Source organism: Populus alba, chromosome 1, assembly GCF_005239225.2.
Source record: "Populus alba chromosome 1, ASM523922v2, whole genome shotgun sequence".
In the NCBI taxonomy this organism is placed as follows: domain Eukaryota; kingdom Viridiplantae; phylum Streptophyta; class Magnoliopsida; order Malpighiales; family Salicaceae; genus Populus; species Populus alba.
Window position 1 is genome coordinate 10,321,934 of NC_133284.1, and position 24,827 is coordinate 10,346,760.

The following is a 24,827-nucleotide window of genomic DNA, read 5'->3' on the forward strand; positions in this document are numbered from 1 at the left end:
TCAGATAACACCACGTTGGCCACTGGTTCTGGGTAACCAGTTTCAATCAAGCTCCAATACCCTTTGAACCTCAAAAGGTTTTCCATTAGCATGCTCCAATGGTCATAATGACCATCGAAACGTGGGATAGTTGGTTGTAAAAAACTCTTCTCTTCACTCATCTCGCTTTTCGCTCTGTGTTTGGGTCTCTCAAGTGTTTCTCTCTTTTCTCTCTGTGTTTGGATCTCTCAAGAGAAAACAACTGCTGTGTTTTCTTCTTCTCGCTCTGTGTTTGGATCGCTCAAATGGTCTCTCTTTTCTCTCTGTGTCTGGATCTCTCAAGGAAGAACAACTGCTTGTGTTTTTCTTCTTTCGGCTAGGGCAAGCTCTGATACCAATTTGTAAGGTATTGTGCTTTGGAGAGAAATCAGTGTCTTATTCGATTAACGAAAGTGGCTTTAAATAGCCTTTACAAAGCAACAGAAATGGAAGATTTTGTGCAATTAGCATCCTGACAACTAGGAATTTATTGCAACTAACACCCTAACAATTAGGGATCTTATTTTAACAAGTCAATTCAACTGAAACTAAAAATAACTTATCACTAAGATCACTCTAGAATATCTTGATCATTGTAAGTCTTTGTTGCAATTTTGTATTTCGAACTTGTAACAAAGTCTACTATATATCTTGAACTCAAACTCCATCTAATTGCTATATACATGGATCGTCAATACAACACACTACTAATGAACTCTTTCATTTCTTCGTTTAAACCAGCTATTTTATTTCTTTGTTTAAATTAGACGCCAGTGGGTTTTTTTTTCCTTTTGAGCGTTGTTTTGGTACAAAGGTTTGCTGATGTTTTCATCATAGTTAATCTGCACCTTTTAATCTCGCTGGCTTGGCAATTTTCTAGACACGCCTAAGCTTAACTCACAAGGGTAATCAAAATAAAGCCACTTCAAAGCAAAGCTTCCTCGCACCTTTAGAGGTAGAATCCATGCCTAGCTTGTATATTGTCAGTGATCTAGACTATATGCGAGTCTCTTTACATTTTTTATTTTATTTTTTTGGTTTTGTTGGTGTTGCAATCTCTTGACCAAATTTACAAGTGAGACAGAGAACATGAATGAAGCTTAAGCCCTCCTCCATAATCCACCGTGTTCAAGTATTAGGTTTGACTTTGCCTCATATCACAAAGTATTCCAAAAATCATTTCTTGATGGTCATTCTAAAAGGTACATGCCTACGCTGCCACGACATTAGGAGACATCGTCTTAAAACAGCATCATAGGACGTGTAGCTTCTTTTACTCTCAAACGCCTATTACAGCATTCTATGCAGCTTTACTACTTTGGAGCATTGTTTTTTCACCATCTTATATTCCTACCTGGCTATCCCCGACCAAAAAGGAGGGGGGAAAAGGAAAGAGAACAGTAGGTTTCATTGCTGAATGCTTAATTAGAATGTGAGAAATTAATAAGAGAACTAACAGGAAAAAGAAACGAGAGATGAATTCTGCATATATGATGAAGGCACCTTCATATTATTTTAAGATTCAAATTTTGAATTAGTTCTTATTTTGATCTAGAAATTCTGTCATAAACCAAGATTATTGTCCTAATTACCTAATATGAATCATCTAGTGTTTATAGTCTAAGAACAGAAATCATCACAGCAAATTACAGAAGAGAAGGAAGTAAAGGGAAGGTAAAAAAAAATATGAAACAGAACTCAAGAGACAGAGTTGTCTCTGTACCAATACAAAGAACTTAAAAGAATTTGGCTGATCTACCCTTCTTCTTAATACAAATTCCTTGTCCTTTCATCTAATATTACAAAAAAGAATAATGATCATAAAGAAAATGAACAATTTAAGAAGGATAAGGTATATACTCATGCTCAATTATAGGCACCGTCCGAGTAACAGTTGCTGTAGGAGCCCTGACATGACCAACCATTGATACTTGGAGAGCTTCCTCTTCATAAGCCCTTCTCTCCATCTCTTCCATTCTTGCTTTCTTCTTTACCTTAACAAACATTGCCACCAAAAGCAACCCCAATAAAATCACACCAATTGCAGTCCCAACTGAGCTCCCAACCACTACTTTCCACAGGCTGATCTTCTTTTTCATCATCTGCATTGATGGTGGTGGTGCTGGTGGTGACTTGATCACCAAACCATAATGCCCATGCCTTGTAGCCACACAAACAAATGGCGATGTAGGGTTTCTTAATGTCACCTTACCATCATTTTCAAAACTAGCACACAATGGCCTAATTCCTGATACGTTGGCAGTAGTTGATACATTGATGAAGTCTATAGTAATTGGTTTTCCTCCAGCATGAATTCCGATCTCAAAAGAGTTGCTAACATTCACATCACTGCCGAAATTGTAAGCTAAAAGGCCTAAAATGGGCGACACAATTTGATACCCTGATAAATCATAATTAGCATAATATATAGAGGACCAGTTAAGATCCAAGTTTTGTCTAATTACCAAGAGTCTCTCAACACATGGCTGCACAGTTACACCAATACCCAGATGAAATTCCTTAACTTGAGCACCATATCTTCGTAGACTGCCGCATCGAAACCTCACCGTATCGACTTTGATGCCGGAGAAGTTTGCCGGTAAATCTACGGTGTGCACCATACCTGTCTTGAAGTCTACGCCACTTGACTTCAGTGTGTAGTCTCTAATGAGAAGGTCAAGAAGTCGAGCTGATTTGATCCCTTGGGCTTCAGTTCTCGCTAAAGCCAGTGAAAGAAGAATTATCAAAGTGAGGGAGAAGAGAGAACCCATCCCAGGATTATGAGCTAGGAAAATGCAGTACGGTTTTTTTCTTGTAATTTTCCTGGCTGTTACGTGTACATCAAAAGAAAAAAGAGCTCAATTTCTAGATCAGCTACTTTCTTTACCTGTGGATGTAACAGAAGTGAAGTTGCAAAGAGGAAAGCTTGAACTTTTAGGAAAATTTATGATGAAAGGAACTCTTGGAATATTAAAGAACAAGAAAGTGAAAAGGAAAAGAAGGGAGTTGTTTTTTTTTTGGCTTTCTTTATAGTAGAGAGACTTGGAGAGAATATACGTTAGGTGGCCTTGACAAAGGATTGCCAATGGTTCATGCCAAGGCGGCAATTCCCATAGCAGACAATCAGTATGCCTTGTAATAGAAAATGTCACTGTTAGCGTGAAACGTGATTGCCATCATGCCATGTCTGAAGATTTCTTCTACTTGTTACGTTACAGGATACTAGGATAGATGGGAATGTTCAAATTGGAAGCAAAACCCTTTCTGCATTTGGCGAAAATTTGATTTACCACGTACTCAATTCCAAATGTAATTGAACAGTCCAGGAAATTATTGCATCTGGAACACTGTATGTGGTAATTGTTGTTTAAGATTGTAATATTTTTAACAACAAGAAAAGATTTTCTTTGTCTGCCCTTGAAGGTAGAATTTGGAAGGGGTAAAGCGGGTTAAGGATCAGGTAGGAGAAGGCCTGGGAGAAATGATTTGGAGCGTGGACTGATGATGACACTCGGTGCCTAAAGGAATTGAAAAGGGGAAAGGCGTGCTCGGGGAAAGAGATTAAGGTGTAGTCCCTCTTCAAGGCTCAATACTCTAATTGTGTTGATGGCATGTCTCCCACCTCAACAACTTTGTGGGTCTCATGTTAGCTTCGCTAGTCATGGCGATCCAATTCTTTTCTCCTTCTGTTGGGTCAAAAAGCCAGATGGTGGACGTCCAATGAATGAAAATTAAAAAATTAAAAAAAAAAAAAAACCAAATCTGATTTTGCAAATCTACAGCAGGAACAATTTGTTTCTTGCAAATCTTTGGAAGTTTTTTTCTTCTTGTTGTCTTGGTGCCTTTCGACACAAAGTGACATAATTGGCGTTATCAGGCTTTGAGATTTTTCTCTATTAGCCCCTAAAATATAATTTTAAGAGGTTGATTTGATGGTTAAAAAGATTGGCTTTATCTTTTTAATTTTACAGATTCAAATATTAAGGTTAATTCCAAACAATCATTAAGTTTTAGATTTGAATTTTAATTTAATTGAAGTTTGAATCAAAGAAGCACAGCAAGAATAAGAGGCAAGAAAGGAAGAAGGATCAAATAATCTGGACATCTTCCACTAGATCTCTCATTACAGCAAGTGAAATTCCTTTCTTGTTTCACATACGACGCAGGAAAGTCTTAAAAAAGAAAAAATGGAAAACAAGGGCCTCGAAGAGGCTTTTAGAAAAAAAAAAAAAAAAAAAAAAGAGGATAAGTGGAGTATTGAGCTTTTGACATCAGTACTAACGGAAGTTCACAGTTGATTTATAAGTCCTCCCAACACCCCAGTTTGGAGGAGCAACATTCAATGCAATAACAGTCTGCTTGGTTGTGTAAGAAGTGATCTTGAAAGATAGAGCTTGGCCTCCAAGGCTAGCAAATGCCTGGTATGAAGCTCCCCAGTTATGGCTCATGCTTATCCATCCTGTTTTGCTTCCCTTCACCCACATCCTGGCAATGTCACCACCTCCTCCTACATTCATCACATACACCAGCAACCAGTACCCATTTCCTTGGAACTGGAATCGAAGCCCGCCAGTTCTTGCACATGGTACTCTACAACAAACACACGATAAGGTTAATTAGAGGATGCTTTATTCTGAGCCAAAGTTGATAAATTGTTAATTTATTTTTTCCCTTTTTTTTTTTTTTTTTTTTTGGGGGGGGGGTGTATTCCAGGGTTAGATGGTCCTCAGGCTAGCTTGCATAAACCAAATTCACTTTCCTAATCCAATTAAAGAGAATTCACGATGGAAGTGAAGAATTCATGAGAAAAATGCATCCAAGACTACTCTTATAATGCTTTATATATATATATAGGAAGTGTTCGACACCATCAAGCTGGTTCGAAAACGTTTGTGGCGTTTGGCCCACATGTAGTTGACTTGTAAAAAGCATTGAAAAGCTAAGAAAGATGGCATACCTTCGGTACATGACGGGGACGATGCCAGCCTTCCACTGAGCAATTTTCATGAATGCAGGCTTGGACATGTCAAAGTGAACTCGAGGAGGGTTGCACCATCCACCATTGTTAGAATCCTTGGACCAATTCGGAGGGCAGATGTTCGTAGCAGTCACCGTTGTAATTGCCCCATAGCATGCACGAGCATTCGTACATTTTATTTGGTAACAAGTCCCACACGCATATCCTTTGTTGAATAATGTTGTGCTCAATGCAGCTGTATCGGTTCCGTATCCAGTTTGGAACAAATTTCCATACCCGCAAGCCCCTCCTGAATAAATCAACCCCAGGAAAACAAGGCAAATAATTATTTAATTATGTGTAAGTACACGGTAAATTGAATTGTGTTCTCCCTAATTAAACACATAAAAGGGAACATTTTGTTATAGCAGCACTTGAAATTAATTGGAAAGCAAAAGAAGGGTAGCATACCCATGGTCTCCCTAGCGGTCTCATCGCCATAAAAGGTGGCGTGGGCAAGCGACCATTGGCTTGGCCGGAACCCTGTTGGTACGCGTGCTTTACCATAACCTGCTGCCATTGATTTTCCGGTGAACATTGCTGAAGTGAACACTATCAAGAAGAGGCTAAAGCTCCATGAATGAAGAAAGGAAGCCATGGCTTATTTTCTGTTGACTATTGCTAACCTCTCTTCGAAGGGCTTTGAGAGAAAGTACGCTGATGCTCCTCCGTGTTCTTGTACTTGACTTCCTTATATAATGTCCCATTCTCCACAAATGTGGCTTCGTGAAGGCACGAAGATGGTGGCTCTCAAGTCAAAATTATTGGTTTAATATGGAGAAAAGAAATGTTCATTTCAGTTCTATTTAGTTGTTGACGTGCAGGCAGGTTTTATTCTCCTTGTTGCTGGGTTGCTATCTGTTGAGCCGTACAGTGAATGGAATCTCTTTATCTTTTAATTTCTTCCTTTCTTTCTTTTTTTCCTTTAATGGTATTTATGATGGTGACTGTTATTATTATAATTATTATTAACAAAACATTAAATAATATAGCTAAATTATTGTAGTTACATTCACAAAACTAGTGTTTTATTCTTTATTTTTTCAATCATACCCTTCAACATTTCAATCTATTTTTAATATTAGATTGTTTTGGGAATTGTGTTTTAATTTTGCTTTTTCTATTGGGTTATATGTTGGTCTCATAGATTTAGATTTAGTTTTTTTCCTCTCAACTTTAGCCTTTAACAACATATTAGTTAAAGATGGGTTTCATAATTTTTCTTTATTTGCTTTTTATGAATTATCTCATTACTCAAGTTGCGAGTTTAATAAGTTAATTCAAATTAACTCGGACTCACTCTCGGGTCGTTTTTTTAGGTCGCTTTTTCTGATTAATTTTTTTTTTTATTTCATCTTTCAACATTAGATTGGTTAAAAATTGAGTTTTATAAATTATTATAATTTGTATTCTATTGAATTATCTCGATCTCATGACTCGGGTCGCTAATTTGCCAAGTTGAACTAGATTAATTCTATTTTTTTTTTTAATTGAATATTTTTTTTCAATTTTACCCTCTAACAACTCAATATTCTTTTTTGTTTAGTTTCTTTTCTTTCAAATTCAACCTTCAATATTAGGTTATTTAATAATTAGGTTTTTTTTTTTCAATTTGTTTTATATGAAGTTATCCTGATTTCATGAATTTAGTTTTTCTTTTTTAATTTCAAACTTCAACATTCAATTTATTAGAAATGAAGCTTCATAATTTTTTTTATTTTATTTTTATAAAATTATGTCGGTTTAATGACTTAGATTGTAAGTTTAATAGGTTAATCCGGGTTGATTTAAGTTGCTTTTAATTGTTTTTTAATTAATTTTTTTCATTTCATTCTTTAACATTGAGTTGGTTGGAAAATGGGCTTAATAATTTTATTTTATTTTATTTTTTATGTAGTTATCATGATCTCATGATTCAAGTTTAAAGCTTAATAAGTTGACGCGGATAAATTTTTTTTTTTAATTTAATTGTTTTTAATTTCATTCTTATATATTTAGTTGAATAGGAGTTGACTTGATAATTATTATTTTTGAATTGTTGAACACCCTGGCATTCATATAGCATTGTGGACTTGCAAAGGATATTTTAAGTGATATACTATATTTACGTGTATCAGAACTCCTCGATTTTAATTGTACCTCCTCCATAACTAGAATTTCTAGGAGGATGTCATTTGACTTGAAATAGATTGAAATATTTCGTGTTAGCTGCCCCAGGAAACCCAACCAATCAGCGACCGTGGTGTTACTTTTGCCAATGATAACAGCAAGGTAGCAATTCGTCATTCTAACTAAATACAGCGGATTATAGAACTTCATGGCAACACACTGCTCTCAGCTCCTAATTAACAGCCCTGGGATAGGTAGATGTATAAACATGTACATGCTTTCATGTACAATATTAACACAGTGATCAAGATACAATCCAGTGTACACAATATCTGAAAATTCTCTCCTCCACAAATCTCTGCCAAGTTTCTGCAGAAGGCGTCCTCTTTGCTTCCAAACTTGCGAGTTAGCAACACTTGTACTGTATATCCCTTTAATGGACTTCTGCTTCATTCAGTAGCCATGACTATTATGACTATCCACAGGATATCATCCCTTTAATGATGAAGAATGAAATCAGATTTCGAGCACTGATTATTTATATCAATTACCAAGCATGTAACACTTGAAGTTTAAGCAGACTGTAGGATAGATTAGGTGTTCACCTGTATCAAGCTTCGCTTCCTTCCGGCAGTGTAATCAACCGTGTTTTTGAATTGTACACTAGCTCGGTTGAGCAACTGAAGCAGAGTATTGCAGCAATGTCATTAATCAAAAACAAAAGTTCCATTGAGCAATGTGGTCTGCAAATGGCATTTAACTTACTTTGAGCATTTAAGGGTGTTGGTGGTTCCACCACTCGAAATGGACAATATGGTTCCAAAGAAGGAGCCGTTCTCCGTGCCACAGTTGGGGCAGGGGCCCTATAAAAATGACATTATCCATCAGTAATTTTGCAATGTGCAGCGTGATGACATTATGTGGCTTCCCATTAGAGTTTTGGAAAAGAGTCACGAGATCAAATTATACCTTCAAGATCAAAAAGTCCTTCACAATTGCATTTGTTAGTGTCAGAGCTAACCAAACAATGAGAGGCACAGCAGCAAACCAGGTGAAAAGGAAACTGAATGGCTCTGGGAGCTGCAACGCAACAATTTACAAAACATATAAATACAAAATATAAATTAAAGCTCCAAGTAATGATTGATTTTTCCCCTTTATTACAAGGATTAAATATCTCTCTAATATAAAAAGGAAGATTTGAAATAAACCTGGTCTCACCAGTGGTTTGAATGATATCATGAATGTGTGTGTATCTGTGCTTTAATTATAAAGTCTTGAGAGGAAGTGACTGTTTACCTCCAAAAGATAAGTGATTTCAAAACCAGTGAGATCATCCAAGAAGAAAAACCTGTCAAGACAACCCAAAGAAAATCAGACCCCTCCACCCACCCAGTTCCTGGTAAAGTAGATCAAAATCATCAATTAAACCCTTTAACCATGATTTGGAAGGAGCCTCCTCCTTCATTTACAGAAAATAAACAAACAGAAGGACAGGTCAGGAAAATGATTTATGGCACTGAAGAGTCTCCCTTACAAGCCTAGTGCAATAACGGTTGCTGGTACGTTCAGCAGGAACATCTTCAGATAGTCAACATACAGGTCACTGTAAACCTGTGGGAAGAAAGTAAGGAGCTTCTGTTAGGTTGAATCCTCCATGTCTTTTCGACCATATCCAAAGACTACTTGAGCAGAACTCAAAGGATGACAGCACACCTTTCTACTACGAAGACTGCATCTTGGACCCTCGACAACTATTTCGCTGCCTTCAGACTGTAGGATAATTAAGGTAAATAATACATGGTATTAAGAATAATTAGGGCGGCAAGAAACAATTAGAGCTAGCAGCAATAATATATATGATCACCTGATACTGCAAACATTTTTGTAATAGGAAAAATGTAGTAAATTGATCTGATACGAATTATGTCAAGAAAGCATGGGTATGTTCTTGCAAGTTGAAATTATGCAGAGACATGAAAATAACCAAGCACTGACCTTTAATTTCATTTTCAGCTCATCATACTCTTTATCACTCATGATTGGATTCCCTGATACATAAGCCATTGAGGCCTCAAGAAACTTCTGTTCATCAGAACCTGAGATACATTATAGAAATTCAGCAAAAACCATCAATGTGACAGATTCTCCAATTGAAAGGATAAACAAATAGCCTAGGGAGACTTCATTGCGAAGAACAGATCATACTCAGCATAACCACGCTGCTGCCTTCCCACATTAGTTCTTCCTTGAGATTATCAAATTCCTCATTAGACATTACAGCTTTTCCCTCATAATAGAATGCCTATAAAATGTTTAAAAAAAAAAAAAGGAGTACTTCATCATACCTCTTCTTTTATACAGTGTTATGCATTGGAAATGAAATGAAAACACTGATTAAATGTTGGAACTCACTTGTAGTGCTTGAAGAAACTCTTGCTCCATTTCACCTATTGACTTTTTTTCTCTCTTGTCTATGCTACAGTATTGCAAGATTTTACCATCAACCATCTCATCTTCTTGGGCTTGATCTGAAAAGGAATGTTGGAGTCAGCAGATGCTTTTTTTCTTTTTCTTTTTTCCATTGTTTGATGACTGGATTGGATTTCATTTACCAAAAGAAGACCAAATCAGCAGAAATTTGTGATTTATATGACCTTGGATTTCAAGAATTGAACCCAATTTTTATCTTTCATGATACACTCCACACCAGTTAAAAATCAAGCAATGAAAACATGGCGCTTAAATAGAAATAGAATATTGGTCTATACTAATACAAGCTAGGCTTAACTATTCAAAAACATGGGGAATTAATTAATCTCTGACAGAAGAAGCTAGCAAATCATTGTGATCAGCAGATATAATTAACAAAATTAAAAAGCAACATCCATGGTTAAAAGAGCTGGTGACACAAACCAGCTTGTTGGTCAGCAGTGGCCTTGGTAGGTGGTAAAAGCATTCTTCGCCGCAGAGAAAACTGTTTGACATTGAAATGAACCCTGGTACTGCTAGAGCAGGAAGGAGATGGTAATGAAGAAGATGAGGAGATGAATGGTTTTTGAATCGGAGCAATGAGGACTCGAGGAGATGTCAACGTAAATGCTAATTTGCCAGCCATAACAGTATTATGAGGTCTCTGCGATGTGGTTTCAGGTGAGTGTTTGTTTCGTTGATTTGGTGATTTTGGTTCATAGGCGTATCTTTGTTTTTTTTGGGTGATATTTTGGAGGGAGAGAAGCAGCAAGGGATAAGGCAAAGAGTAAATGTGTGGAGGGAATTGTAACGGTATTTTCAAAAAATTAAATAGTTGGTTTTGCTAAGCCAATGGAGCTTCCCAATTCTGCCATGTCATTGCTTGGGGCTGACACATGGATGGCAGGTGCTGACCACCTGCTCTTATACGTGTCATCACGTGGACTGATGGGCTCCACTCTCTCTCTGTCTTTTCATTTTTTCAGTGGGATTTTGTTTTAGACATGTGTTTTTAATCAATGGTGGACCTGATTTCGGTTCGGTCTGTGATTCGGAAAAGGCTAGGGTTGAGGGCTTGTGGTTTGGTTTGTGTTAAGTGCTTTGGGCTCTAGAATTGTCTCATCTCTTGAGCTCCTCAAATATGAGCTCAAATTTTATATAGCCCATCATGCTCTTGTACCTGGGTGATGCGTTATTTAGACTTAACACAATCATCTTTTTAATGAGAGTTCTATCTATACCACCATTATTAGACTTCACCACATTAATTCGTGCTATGCTATGTCGCGAGCAGAGTTAAATTTTTTTAATAAAAAAAAAAGTTCAAACAATGATAACTCAAATCAACTTAAATTAATTTGATTATTATGCTATTTAAAATATAAAATCAAGATAATTCTATATAAAAAAGGCAAAAAATCCACAAAACTCAAGACCCAAAAATCTAATATCAAATAATAAAATAAAATAAATAATCAATTAAAAATAAATAATGTTGAAGAAAAAAACTCGAGTAAACATGAGCTAACTTGACCAACGTTGAACCCATGATATGAGATTGGGATAAAACAAAATAAGACAAATAAAAAAGTTGTCAAAAAAGGAGTAAGTTAAATAAAAAAACACTGGAAAAAAAAACATGGGTTAACCCAAGTTAACTTAACTAACCTGCACTTGAAATAACCGAATAAAAAAAAAATTACAAAACTCAAGAGTCAATAATTTAATATCAAATGATAGAACCAAAAAAATAGATTCATAAAAAAAAAACTTGAAGAAAAACCTGAGTAAACTTAGGTTAACTCAATTAACCCACCACTCATGATATGCGACCTGGATAAACTAATAAAAAAAGACAAGTGGGACAAATAACAAAGTTTAAGGCCTAATAATAGTATAATGTCGAATGATGAAATTGAAACATCAAATTAATTTTTTAATAAAGGATTTAAAAAAAGATCAAAATTAAATCAAGCTAATATTCTAAACAATAAATCAATAAAAGGATAAGAAAAATAGCAATCAAAAGAATAAGGACCAAAATTAGATTAAAAATGTAAATAAAATAAATTTTAAAGGATAAAATAAGAAAATAGCAATAAAAGAATGAGGAAAAAAATTGGATAAAAAATTTAAATTAAGTAAAATGATGAAGGATAAAATTGAAAAATAAATCAATAAAAAGGTAAAACACAAAAAAAAAACGCAATTAAAAGAATGAGACCTAAATTCAATAAAAGAAATTAAATGAAATAAAATGCCAAGAGAAAAAAAAAACCTTAAAAAAATTAAAAGAAAAAAACATAGCAATCAAAATAATAAGAGCTAAAATTCATAGCAATAGAAACCAAAGGACACGATAAATTTTTAGAAGAGCTAGTGTGAATTTTTAGGCTAGGGGAAAAAAGAAAGAAGAAAAGAAAAAACAAAAAAAAAAATCATTGGAGCCCAATTGCACCTCAGTTATGCACACACACCCTACTAACACTAAGAGGATGATGTGTCACTCTTAATGCCATCACACGAACAGCTGAATATAATAATTGAACGGTCACACATGCGCTCCTCGTAGGGTGCAAGGACCATCACATGCTAGGGTGTGCATTGCATGGGTCAACAATTTTTTTTTTTTGATAATATTTAATCTTTTACAATTAATATATAGCCCCAAGATCAACCAAAGAATAACAAAAAAATAAAAAAAAACATAGAAAAACCAAAAATACCCTCGAAACTATATGTGTATTTTTTTTTTTATTTCAAGGGCAATCTCATAAGTTCACTTTAAAAAAATATAAAAACTCAAAAAAACCATATGTATGAGTTTAAAGGCTTTTTTTTATTAAGAGTATCACCGCAATTTTACTATGCAAATAACAATAAAAAGATTAAAAAGAAGAAAGCTCTTGAACCAAAGCTTTATATTTTTCTTCTTTTAAAGGCAACAAAGTCATTTAAATGTGCAAAAACAAATATGTGTAAACTAATTTATCCCCGGACAATCTTAAAATGTCAAATTAATTACTTTGAAAAGATGATTTTATCCTTATAAGTAAGCTTTGTCAATTTTGATGAGAAGAGCAAAAACATCATTATAATATTCCAATGAATAATATAATGTGGTTAAATTCATAGTAAAACAATAAAGACTTTTAAATTTGTTTTAATTAAAAAATAAATTAAATGATGTGGGGGAAAGTATTTCTTACCCACACCTATTACATTGTGGATTTTAATAGTAATATAATGTTTTGTTTTGCTTTGTGTGGTTTTTTTTTTTCCATTGCAGTCCTTTTTTTCTCTGTTTATGGAAATTTTTATTTTCAATTTAATTTTTTAATGCGTGTTTGTTGGGATTTTGAGTTGATAATTTAATTTATTTTTATTTGTCTTCCTTTGATTCACCGATTATGGGGTTTCTGATGCCTTGAACAGGGAAAACAGGTAGCATTTAGAGCGACGTTAGCAGATCGAATAATGGTTCTGAAGATTGTCTTCCTCGAAATACCTGTTTCTTTAACATCGAGCAAGCAAGAAAAACCTCCATCAATCTCCTCATCTGAATCGATAATAACTCTACTTTGTTCTTCCTGCAATATGGATCAACATTTTAAATCGAGCAAGGTGAGAATTTTCTTTGAATCAGTAAGCAGAAGATTTCCCACGAAAGCCATACAGCAGAGGCCATTCACGTGTTGCTCATTTTTTTTGGTAGATCTACCAGCAACCTTTGGAAGCAAATTCGGACTGGAATCGAGAAAAATCATTCAGGGCTCTTAGTTTGATACAATGACTCTTTCAATTAAGTTCAAGAATTGAACAACCAAAGTAGATCAACTAGGCGAGATTCCAGGACAAAAGGGGTAGATTCTGGTAGATCTGGGGGATAATTTAACTTTAAATTATAGAATACAAAAACAATGTTAAACAATTAAATATAATTTTAAAATTTAAAATATTTATAAATAGTGAAAAGTCACTATTAATCTCTAAATAGTCCAGAGTTAAAGATTGATAACAGCTTTAATTTAAAATAATAAAATGTTAAAATATTAAAAAAATAAAAAGTTTTAATATAAAAATAAAATGTCAAAAACAATCACTATCATTTGTGATGGCAAGGGGAAGGTCTCTCATAATATTTTTTTAATCAGTTATTATATAACTTATCCTCAACTAATATTTTTTTGTCTTCTTCAGTTGAATACTGAAGTGTTCGAGGAGATGAATGAAGTTTTTTCTTTGACGATAATTATGACAGGATGATGGGATAGCTAAATTTTTAGACTTGGTCCGGCTTAAGGTTCAAGTTTTAATTAGATTATTAAGTTTTATTTTTAAAAATATTTTAATCAATCGGATGACATAAAATTGTTTTTTTCTATTTTTTTTTAACCAGATTCAACTCCAGATCAGCCGGGCAAAAAGTCCAATTAAACTCTAGACCAGCAGTCGTTGTCCAGGCTGGAAACCAATTGTTTTGTCTAAAAACAGCGTCCGACACCCCTGTCTATATCACTAGGCAACTTCCTGTAAGTTAACTATTAATTATAATAGAACAGATACTCCAGTTGATTAAACTCCATCCTGATCGTCTTTCATTGGTGTGTGTTTTCGCTCTTGGGGTTGTACTTTGTTTGCTTTTAGATGAAAATATTATAAATAGAACAAAACTTTTTTTAAGGGAAAAATATATTAAAAAAAGTACATCGCCTTTCAGCTTCGATCACTCTAAGCCAATATTCTAATTACCAAAACACCTACACATAAAGACCAATTAAGAGTAGTTGAAAGCAAAGCACAAAAGGGTTATGGTAAAAGAAAGAAAGCAAAGAACATAAACGGGGCAGGTGAAGACAAAGATCACGCCGAGTGCTGACTGAAAGTTGGGAGAGCACGATTCTTCACCAACCCCCTTGATGTCCTTGATTGTAAGGTCAAGACTTTGAGCCAGAAATTAAGATATGGTAGCTTGCACTCCACGTCTCCACGGTTATTTAGTACAGTTCAGAAACTACAATGTTCGTTTTATATGATACTCTGAGCCATCATGTGAAGGAACAAGAGCGTGTTTAGCAGTGTGGTAGCGGTTACTTTTCAAATAGCTTTTCGTGCTGAAATATATGCTAATGATATTTTTTTCATTTTTTAAAAATCATTTTTGACATCAGCACATCAAAACGATCCAAAAAATACAAACCACACTCAATTTTAGCAAAAAAAAAATTGAAATTTGGCCAAACACAGATTCAAACGCAGAGCCAAACAGTCTCTGAGCCAAGAATGTGATCACTAAAGGCAATTGCTTGATTCGGGGCATAAAACTCGGTAACCACACCATTGACTGACAACTTCGAGATTTGGTTTTGCTGTTATTCTACTCACATAAAAAAATATTAATAATAACATTAAATTTGCATGATCCAAATTAAATAGATTTGGCTGCAAGATCATATCATAAAAATCTGATAATTAAATAATTGGGTTAACCCTTCAAAGCAGGTTAACTCATCAAACCTTGGATTCGTGTCGTGAAAGTTTGATAACTAAATAAAAAATAAATAAATTGACAGGTTATCCAGAATTAATTGGGCTAAACTATCAAAGCAGGTTAACTCGTCAAACCTTGGATTCGTGTCGTGAAAGTTTGATAACTAAATAGAAAAAAAACAAATTGACAGGTTACCCAGAATTAATTGGGCTAAACTGTCAAACTAGGTTAACTCGTCAAACTCGGAATCTGTATCATGAAAGTTTGATAACCGAATAGAAAAAAATTAAACATTAACAAACTAAATTAAACAAAAAATTTTAATTAAAAAGGAAAAAAACCAAGACAAACAAAAGACATCGGCCTTTTCACTGTGGATTGCACTATGCAATCCACAATCAAAGGCATAAAAAGACAAAAAAGCAAAAAGAAAAAATGTTTTTCTCTAATTAGCCAAACCTAAGTTAACTAAATAGAAAAAGACATCAACCAATAACTAAATAGAAAAAAAATTCATATTAATCAATTAAATTAAATAAAAAAATATTAATTCAAAAGAAAAAATAACAGAAAAAACTTATAAGAAGAAAAAAGATTAATGAAGAAAAAGAAAAAAAAATCTAAATTAACTAGGTTAACCCATCAAATTTAAGATTCATGTTATGAAAGTCTAATAACCAAATAGACAAACATTTAATATCAACAAACTAAATAAAAAAATTAATTAAAAAGAAAAAAAGAGAAGGCATCAGCCTTTTCAGCGTGGACTGCACTGTGCAGTCCACAATGAAAGGCATAAAAAGAAAAGAAAAAAGTTTTTTTAAAAAAAAAACTAAAGGCATCAGCCTTTTCACTGTAGACTGTATACAATATTAAAAGATGAAATTAAAAGAAAAAAAATAATGAGAAAAAAAAATCTGAATCAACTAGGTTAACTTATCAAATTAGGTTAACCCGTCAAACCTGGGATTCGTGTCATGAAAGTGTGATAAATCAATAGAAAAAAGATTTAATATTAATGAACTAAATTAAAAAAAAAAAGATTAATTAAAAAGGAAAAAGCAAAGAGAAAAAAACATACAGGAAGAAAAAAACCAATGAAGAAAAAGAAAAAAACAATGAATCAACTGGGTTAAACCATCAAACTTGGTATCCATTTCATGAAAGCCTGATAATTAAACATAAAAAATTTAATATTAAGAAACTATAGAAAAAAAAAAATAAACTAAAGGCATAAGCTTTTTTACTGTGGACTGCACTGTGTAGTTCACAGTAAAAGACTTAAAAATTAAAAGAAAAAAAAATAAAGGCATACGCCATGGGTTAATTTTTTTTTTCTTGCATAAAAAATATATAAAAAAAGCTAAGATTTAAAAGTGTTAAATTTTTCTGTAAAAATATACCCAAAAGCCTTAGGTCTTGCTGCAACACTTGAGCCAAGAATAATATTTATAATAATATTAAACTTACATGACTTAAGTTTAAGTGAGTCTGGCTGCAACACCGGACCCAAGAGCATTGGATGTGGGTCTGGCTATAAGGTCGTGTCATAAAAGTGTGATAATTAAATATATTAATTAAAAAGAAAAAAACGAGAAAAAACCAATAGGAAGGAAAAAAAACTAATAGAGAAAAAAAAATCTGAATTGACTGGGTTAACCCTTCAAACCAGGTTAGCCTATCAAACTCGGGATTTATGTCATGAAAGTCTGATAACTAAATAAAAAAAATCAACATTAACAAACTAAAGCAAACAAAAAAAATTCAATAAAAGAAAAAAACAAAAAAAAACAATAAAAAAAGATGACAGTTCGGTGTTTCATTTACTTTTTTGTATATGTTATAATATAATATAATAATTATAATATATTAATAATGGGGAAAGTGTAAAAGACATGGGAAAAACTACAATACTTTCCCATGTCTTTTAGAGTATGTTTGACAATGTGGTAATAGTTGCTTTTCAAATAATTTTTCGTGTTGAAATGCATGTCAATGATATTTTTTTTATTTTTTTAAAATTATTTTTGATATCAGCACATTAAAACGATTCAAAACATACAAATAATATTAAATTTTAGCATAAAAAAATAAGTTTTTTAAAAACACGGTTTGCCTCGTGCAATGAAAAAATTAGCCGAGAGGATTGAGGTCCCGGAACTTTAAAATTAGCCGAGTTGTTTCAAAACTCCCGGAGCTTTAAATTTAGCGGAGAGGATTAAAGTCCCTACGGAGAAATTTTTTTTAAAAAAATTGCCACAACTCTTAGCTGAAATTAAGGTTACTTGGAAGTCCAGTAGCGTGAGTGGTTGAGAGAGGTGATGCAGTCAAAAGAGCATAGCCGGGAAGTGAACAAGAAAAGAACCGTTAGGTCTCGTGCGTGAACACTCCAGTCAACCAATCTTGCGTCCGAGACCATCCTTCTTTTGAAAGTCTGGTATGGTCTCTCATCACGTGATTATCCCACCTGAATCAATTAATATCCAAAATATCAAAATTAACCATCTAACATTTATGTCGCATTAATTAGCGTCTACTCATTGCTCCTTTTGAAAGTTTACGCAACAGCAGTCAAAGAGCATAATGAACGCTTTGATTTGAATCATCGAAAGTCGAAACGGAACAGAATTACATGTCCTTCTTATCCACCACTCTTCGGAATCGGAATATTTAAAAATATTTTATTTTTTTTATATATTTAAATTATTTTAATATGTTAGTATTAAAAATAATTTTTTTAAAAAAATATTATTTTAATACATTTCTAAATAAAAAATATTTTGAAAAAAATACTATTACTACACTTCTAAATATTTTATAAATAAAAATTATTATAAATAATTTTAAAAAATTAAATAATATTTTTAATTATTTTTAGAATTATGGTTGTAGTTACTTTTAATTTTAAAATACTAATTTACTCGGAAACTAAGTTTACAGGGCGTGTTAATGTCACTTTAAAAATTTGATTTCCGACAGTTAATCATCTATTGTGACTTTTTTGTATTTTCCTTTCCACCACCGTCCATTTCTACTAGTAATAGTAATAAAAAAATGTCTTTAAGTTTTCAGTGTTATCTTTTAAAGTTATGGAATATCTCAATATCATAAGAAAGTTAATTAAAAATAAAAACATAAAAAAAACAACTCTTTTTTAGTAAAATAAATATGATAAAATTTGAAAGGGTTAGTTTTCAGGGAGTGTTAGTTGATATAGAAAAGCATGAAACCATGTTACACATACTGCCTTTGGAGTTATAACTTTAGGTATTTGTGTTTCAAATCTAAACTTTAATTTGTTCACATTAATTATAGTCCTTGTGAGTCTAGAGAAGAGTGGGAAATTCGCTTGAGAATGAGAGGAGAAAAAAAGCTTTGGACCAGTCACATTCTAGCTAGAAGAAATATCAATTTTGGTGTGTAGTTGGTTTGTTTTGGAGAGGGAATTAGTTCAGTGTAAATGGTTTTGGCATTTAACCATTGCAGAAAATAAAGATCAGAATCTAGAAAGTTTTTATTTTATTTTATTTGCATTTAAGTTTTTAGAATGATGATATAGTGTTTTAGGGTTGAAAATATAATTATTAAGGTTTATACAATGTTATTTTTGGTGAAAATAGATAAAAAATTATGATTTAAGGGTTCCAAAACTTGGATCCCAATTATTCGGTCATCTGAGGTTAAATGAATTTGTTGTAGTGGGGGATACATTGTCAATTCTATTAAACAAACTTTTAGCTGACGATGCATAGTTCCCTGTTTTTGTAAAAGAAAAAACTCAGGTGTACTCGAGCTTTTTGTCTTTGAGGCTAAATGTGCTAGTCGGTTCTTCGATGTGTGTTTGATCTTATTTTAAATAGCCCTTTATTTATTTTTATCATAGAATAAAATTATTAAAATTCTTTTTGAATAAAATCATTAAAATTATTTTAAAAAACATTACCCAATTAAGCCATTGTTTTCAAATAAAATTGGAGCCTTTGATGATAATATTAATAATTACTTTAGGTATAATTTTATATATGAACTTTAAGAATTTCTCATGAATATTTGATAATATATAATAATAATAAATTATATATTTAGTATTGTTAGTTTTTATATAATTTTTTCAAATGAATTATTCTCATATATTTTTTCATACATTCACTTGAAAATCATGGAGTCGTGATTTTGTTTTTCTTATTGAAACTTTATTTATAAAGCATGGTATGCTTTTATTGAAATAACAATACTTCCTATATTGAAAAGTTTTTTTTTTCATAACAAAGAAATACAAAATACCCAAAGAGAGTTTTAATTAAAAAGATACATTTTTTTCTTGAATAAAAATTATTGGAATTCTTTATTATGAATATTTATTTTAATTTACTTTAGTTTTTATTCCAAAAAACCATATTGTTAATAAAAAAAGATATATTTTATTGAAACAAAAAAATACATGAATAAAATACAGAATATCTCTTAAGGATATTTTTTTTCTTATAAATATCTATATTAATTATTACAAAATTAAATGAAAAAATATATGAAAAGTGTCCCAGGACATCGCACGGTACACGGACTAGCTAGTAAAAACTATAATGAAAATCAATGAAACTAATTGAAACAAGCCAATAGTTTTGAGAAGAAATCGAAACATCCCATTAACGATTATCTATATATATTCATCTTGCAAATCTAATAGAATAATATTTTGGAACTCAGATCTTTAACGGGAAAAAAAAGAAGAAGAGAGTTTTCCTACACGAAGTAAAATCACACAAAAAAAGAAATCATCTGAAAGTCCATTAGCACGTGAGGAACAGAGAGAGTTAGCGGTGTCAGACATGACGGCAAATCAATGAAGTGAAGAAGAAGAGGACCGGTAGGAGTACTCGATAGGCCTCGCCTCACCCCCCGTGGTTAACCCTCCAGTCAACCGATCTTGCATGCTAGATTCAGCTTTCTGGTAAAATGTTTCATCACGTGACTAACCATTTGTCTTTATGAACACCATCCATAAACTTATAAAATGGTACCGAGCGTTTGCTGAAACCTCGCAGCATCCTTTTAAGATATTTTGTATTCGTTTTGTGCTTTGTAAGCAAAATTCAAGTTTCATAAAACATCATTGGTACTATTGCTGCCATGGTGACTTCATCAGTGCTAGTTCCTCGAGTTGAGACTTTGGCAAGAAGTGGGATAAAATCAATCCCAAAAGAGTATATTCGGCCCCAAGAGGAGTTAAATAACATCGGCGATGTTTTCGAAGAAGTGAAGAACAATGAAGGGCCTCAAGTTCCAACCATTGATTTGATGGAAATTGAATCTGAGGACACAGTGGTCCGGGAGAAATGCCGGGAAGAAATAGTCAACGCAGCTAAAGAGTGGGGTGTTATGCACCTTGTCAACCATGGAATTCCTGATGATTTAATCGATCGTGTCAGGAAAGCTGGCCAGGCTTTCTTTGATCTCCCGATTGAGGAAAAAGAGAAGTATGCTAATGATCAGGCTTCAGGAAATGTTCAGGGGTATGGAAGCAAGCTAGCTAACAATGCCAGCGGGCAGCTTGAGTGGGAGGACTATTTTTTCCATCTCATTTTCCCTGAGGACAAGCGTGACATCTCCATATGGCCCAAGACACCTAGTGATTATACGTACGCTTTCTTTCTTTTTTGATACTTTTTCCTTTTTAGTTAATCCTACGTTGCTCAGACTCCAGATCCATATCCTACATGGGTTCATGTCCGAAACTTGCAGTCTCGTACGCATGTCGGACTTGGCTAGTCTTTCTATATTTTGTTAAAATTTGTCATACGAGGCAAATTGAAGGATCGATGGAAGAAACACAGTCTGTGATAGCCAAGTCAAATTCTTGCAGTTTATTCAATCTCATCTCCGAACTTACAATATAAATCATAAAATTGACAACTTTGCAGGAAAGTCACTAGTGAATATGCAAGGCTGCTGAGAAGTTTAGCGAGCAAAATTCTGTCAGTACTATCACTTGGCCTGGGATTGGAGGAAGGAAGGCTAGAAAAGGAGGTCGGTGGTATGGAAGAGTTGCTACTCCAAATGAAGATCAACTACTACCCCAGGTGCCCTCAACCAGAACTAGCTCTAGGGGTTGAAGCTCACACAGATATAAGTGCACTCACTTTTATACTCCACAACATGGTGCCTGGCCTGCAACTCTTCTATGAAGGCAAGTGGGTAACAGCAAAATGCGTCCCCAACTCAATCATCATGCACATTGGCGACACTGTTGAGATCTTGAGCAACGGGAAATACAAGAGTATTCTTCACAGGGGAGTTGTTAACAAGGAGAAGGTAAGGATTTCATGGGCAGTTTTTTGCGAGCCACCAAAGGAGAAAATCATCCTCAAGCCACTGGAAGAAACTGTGACTGAGGCTGAGCCTCCATTGTTCCCTCCACGCACCTTTGCACAGCATCTTGCGCATAAGCTCTTCAGGAAGACCCAAGATTCTCTCACCCCTCCAAAGGCTGATTAATGGAAGCCCATCCCTGCACTTCAGGCTACTGTGCATGCTGCCCTGGTTCTGATGTGAACAAGAAGAAGAAAGACGGTTCATTATGACTACGCCTATGGTGCCTTGTGTTATTTCGAGGTGGTATTGTGATTTGTTCTCTAGTAATGTACGTGGCAGGTTTAAGACCGTGGATATGTGTCTGTCCTCCGTTTTTTATTGGTTGCTATATTATGTACCTGCTTTAGTTTGATTGAATAATACAGACCGACTTATCTTCTCATTGCAAGGTCAACTGTTGATGGAATATATAAAATCTTAAATGTAAGGTCTGTCTGTAGAAGCGTTTTCTTAACATTGACTGACTAGTACGGCGATAAATACAAACTTTGTTTCCCTACATAAGGGCAACTACGTCCTCCTCTTCTTATCGAATATACTAGATGCATTAGCCGCGTGATATCACATATTATTTTTTTTTATAAAAAAAAATAAAAATTTAAAAATTTTGAGTTTTTCTGTAAAGTTATACCCAAAAATCTTGGGTTTGACTGCCTGACTTAAGAGTAATATTTATAATATTAATAATAAAATTAAATTTGTGTGATTCAAGTTTAAGTGAGTCTGGCTGCAACACCGAACCCAAGAATATTGGACGTGAGTCTGGCTATAGGGTCATGTCATAAAAATATAATAATTAAATAAATAAATTAAAAAAACAAAGAAAAAAAATCAACAGGAAGAAGAAAACTAATGAAGAAAATGAAAAAAAAAATAAATTAATTGGGTTAACCCTTTAAACCAGGTTATCCCGTAAAACCTGAGATTCACATCATGAAAATTTGATAACTAAATAGAAAAAAAATAATGGGTTTACCTGGAATTAACTGGGTTATTCCATCAAACCGAGTTAACCCGTCAAGCCCAGGATATGTGTCATGAAAATATGAAAGTCTAATAATTAAATAGAAAAAAAATTAACTTTAACAAACTAAACTAAATGAAAAAAATAACTCGTCAAATCAGGTTAACCAATCAAACCAGAGATCTATATCATGAAAATCTATCTGATAACTAAATAAAAAAAAAAAATTAACATTAACAAACTAAATCAAACAAAAAAATTTCATTAAAAAAATAAAAAGAAAAAAAAATAGTTATATAATATAATATAATATAATATAATAATTATAATTATAATTATATAATATATTAATAAGTAAATATATTAGTAAAAGGCGTGACATGCCCACGCGATGCCGCGGTCTTGTGGCATGCTTGTGCATTATCATGGATTTATGAAAAAAAATCATATAAAAAAAACTATTATCATCCATAATATTTTAAAGGAAAAAAATACAAAGCTATATTCTCAACCAGTTCAATATTAAAAAAAAAAAATTAACAAAAAAATTATGAAAAAAAATACACAAAAAAATGAAAAAAAGAAGATGACAATTTTGGAAGAAAAAAAGCAAAAAACAAATAATAATAAAAAAAAACATGTGGGGAAAGTTAAAGCTAAATTTTCAACCAGCTCAATATTAAATTCATTTAAGAAAACATTGTAGCAATCTATAGTGTTTTGTGAGGAAATATACAACTATAATTCTCAAGCAGCTCAATATTAAAAAAAATCAACAAATATAATTTTGACAAATATAAAAAAAAAAAGGAAAATAAACATACAGGGAAACACGATAACAATCTATAGTGTTTCATGAGAAAATCTACAATTGTAATTTTTAACCAGCTCAATATTAAAAACAGTAAAAACGACAAAGACAATTTTTAAAAAAACATAACAAAAAAAATCATATGGGAAAACACTGTAGCAATCAATGATGTTTTAAGGAAAAAAAGCTAAATTGTCAATCGGTTCAGTATGAAAAAAATAAATTTGACAAAAACATATTTGAAAAAAAAAACATCGATAAAAAAAAATGGGGGGAACACTGTAGCAAGGCAAAAATCATGTGGGAAAACACTGTAGCAATTTACAGTGTTTTAAATAACTACAAAGCTAAATTTTCAATCAATTTAATATGAAAAAAATTAAATGAACAAAGATAATTCTGAAAAAAATTATTTAATAAAAAACCATGTAGAGAAACACTGTAGCAGTCTAGTGTTTTAAAGAAAAAAAATTAAAAAACTAAATTCTCAATCAGCTTAATAGTAAAAAAAATAAAATCAACAAAAATAATTATGAAAAAAAAAAGAAAATATAAAGAAGAAATACAATTTTGGGAAAAAATTTAAAAAAAAATATAGGGAAAGCTAAAGCTAAATTCTCAACCAACTCAATATTGAAAAAATAAATTCGACAAAGATAATTAAAAAAAAAAAAAAACATGTGGGGAAAACACTCCAGCCAAACAAAAACCATATAAAGAAAATACCGTAGTAATTTTATAGTGTTTTTTTGTTTTGAAAAAAGCTACAAAACTAAGTTCTTAACCAGTTTAATATATTAAAAAAAAATCGACAAAGACTATTTTAAAGAAGAAGAAAAAAAAGTCGATTTTTGGGTAAAAGAAATGAAAAAAAAAATGTGAAAAAAAGGAAATAAAAGCGAAAAAAAAAGTGGGAAAAGCGACAGTGTGTTAAAGAAAAAAACAAAAAAACTAAATTTTCAACTAGCTCAATAGTAAAAAAAATAAAATCAACAAAAATAATTCTAAAAAAAAAAAATGTAAGAAATGACAATTTTGAAAAATAAAAAATAAAAAAAACATGTGGGGAAAACTAAAGCTAGATTATCAGCCACCTTAATATTGAAAAAAATAAATTCGATAAAAATAAATTCAAAAAAATATGTGGGGAAACACTACAACAAAACAAAAACTATGTAGGGGAAACACTGAACAATCCATATTTTTTTTTTTTTTTTTTTTAATACAAAGCTAAATTTTCAACCAACGTAATATATAAAAAAAAATCTACAAAGACCATTTTGAAAAAATAAAATAAATAAATCATAAAAAAAAAACAATGTATGAGAATATTATAGCAATTCACAATGTTTTAAAGAAAAAAACTAAGTTAAAATTTCAACCAACTCAATATTTAAAAAAAATTAGCAAATATAATTTTGAAAAAAAAAAAAAAAAAAAAAAAAAAGAAGAAGAAGTCAATTCTGGGTTAAAAAAAAAGCAAATAAAAAACATGTAAAAAGAAGAAGAAGAAGAAAAAACAAAAAAAAAAAAACCTGCCACAAAAAAAATAAAATTACTGCTACAGTGAAAA

General features: G+C 32.4%; 4 protein-coding genes across 4 annotated transcripts; 1 reads left to right on the forward strand and 3 right to left on the reverse strand.

The window, feature by feature from the left end:
* Positions 1 to 1,649: 1,649 nt before the first annotated feature.
* Positions 1,650 to 3,354, reverse strand: LOC118033790 (uncharacterized). Its single transcript, XM_035038895.2, has one exon. It carries the CDS (start codon positions 2,787 to 2,789, stop codon positions 1,857 to 1,859), a length of 933 nt encoding a protein of 310 aa, XP_034894786.1. The 5' UTR covers positions 2,790 to 3,354; the 3' UTR covers positions 1,650 to 1,856.
* Positions 3,355 to 4,087: 733 nt separating this feature from the next.
* On the reverse strand, positions 4,088 to 5,672 carry LOC118033858 (expansin-A7). Its single transcript, XM_035038986.2, has 3 exons — positions 5,447 to 5,672; positions 4,976 to 5,285; positions 4,088 to 4,608 (listed from the first exon to the last, which is right to left on the reverse strand). Exons 1-3 carry the CDS (start codon positions 5,631 to 5,633, stop codon positions 4,296 to 4,298), a joined length of 810 nt encoding a protein of 269 aa, XP_034894877.1. The 5' UTR covers positions 5,634 to 5,672; the 3' UTR covers positions 4,088 to 4,295.
* Positions 5,673 to 7,377: 1,705 nt separating this feature from the next.
* Positions 7,378 to 10,391, reverse strand: LOC118033857 (PGR5-like protein 1A, chloroplastic). The gene is made up of 11 exons (XM_035038985.2): positions 10,061 to 10,391; positions 9,560 to 9,675; positions 9,353 to 9,449; positions 9,143 to 9,243; positions 8,861 to 8,917; positions 8,682 to 8,758; positions 8,444 to 8,495; positions 8,114 to 8,224; positions 7,910 to 8,007; positions 7,750 to 7,824; positions 7,378 to 7,639 (listed from the first exon to the last, which is right to left on the reverse strand). The coding sequence occupies exons 1-10, from the start codon at positions 10,260 to 10,262 to the stop codon at positions 7,755 to 7,757; spliced, it is 981 nt and encodes a 326-aa protein (XP_034894876.1). The 5' UTR covers positions 10,263 to 10,391; the 3' UTR covers positions 7,378 to 7,639; positions 7,750 to 7,754.
* Positions 10,392 to 20,131: 9,740 nt separating this feature from the next.
* LOC118033651 (leucoanthocyanidin dioxygenase) lies at positions 20,132 to 21,859 on the forward strand. Its single transcript, XM_035038716.2, has 2 exons — positions 20,132 to 20,746; positions 21,029 to 21,859. Exons 1-2 carry the CDS (start codon positions 20,238 to 20,240, stop codon positions 21,600 to 21,602), a joined length of 1,083 nt encoding a protein of 360 aa, XP_034894607.1. The 5' UTR covers positions 20,132 to 20,237; the 3' UTR covers positions 21,603 to 21,859.
* Positions 21,860 to 24,827: the final 2,968 nt, after the last annotated feature.

Excerpts from the sequence above, each read along its gene's own strand:
- LOC118033790 (XM_035038895.2), bottom strand. The coding sequence starts at position 2,789 with ATGGGTTCTCTCTTCTCCCTCACTTTGATAATTCTTCTTTCACTGGCT.
- LOC118033858 (XM_035038986.2), bottom strand. The coding sequence starts at position 5,633 with ATGGCTTCCTTTCTTCATTCATGGAGCTTTAGCCTCTTCTTGATAGTG. Across the intron at positions 5,286-5,446 it reads GACCGCTAGGGAGACCATGG|GAGGGGCTTGCGGGTATGGA; the intron begins GTATGCTACCCT and ends TGATTTATTCAG. Across the intron at positions 4,609-4,975 it reads GTCCCCGTCATGTACCGAAG|AGTACCATGTGCAAGAACTG; the intron begins GTATGCCATCTT and ends TGTTTGTTGTAG.
- LOC118033857 (XM_035038985.2), bottom strand. The coding sequence starts at position 10,262 with ATGGCTGGCAAATTAGCATTTACGTTGACATCTCCTCGAGTCCTCATT. Across the intron at positions 9,244-9,352 it reads CAGCAGCGTGGTTATGCTGA|GTTCTGATGAACAGAAGTTT; the intron begins GTATGATCTGTT and ends AATGTATCTCAG. Across the intron at positions 8,225-8,443 it reads AAATCACTTATCTTTTGGAG|CTCCCAGAGCCATTCAGTTT; the intron begins GTAAACAGTCAC and ends GTTGCGTTGCAG.
- LOC118033651 (XM_035038716.2), top strand. The coding sequence starts at position 20,238 with ATGGTGACTTCATCAGTGCTAGTTCCTCGAGTTGAGACTTTGGCAAGA. Across the intron at positions 20,747-21,028 it reads AAGACACCTAGTGATTATAC|GAAAGTCACTAGTGAATATG; the intron begins GTACGCTTTCTT and ends ACAACTTTGCAG.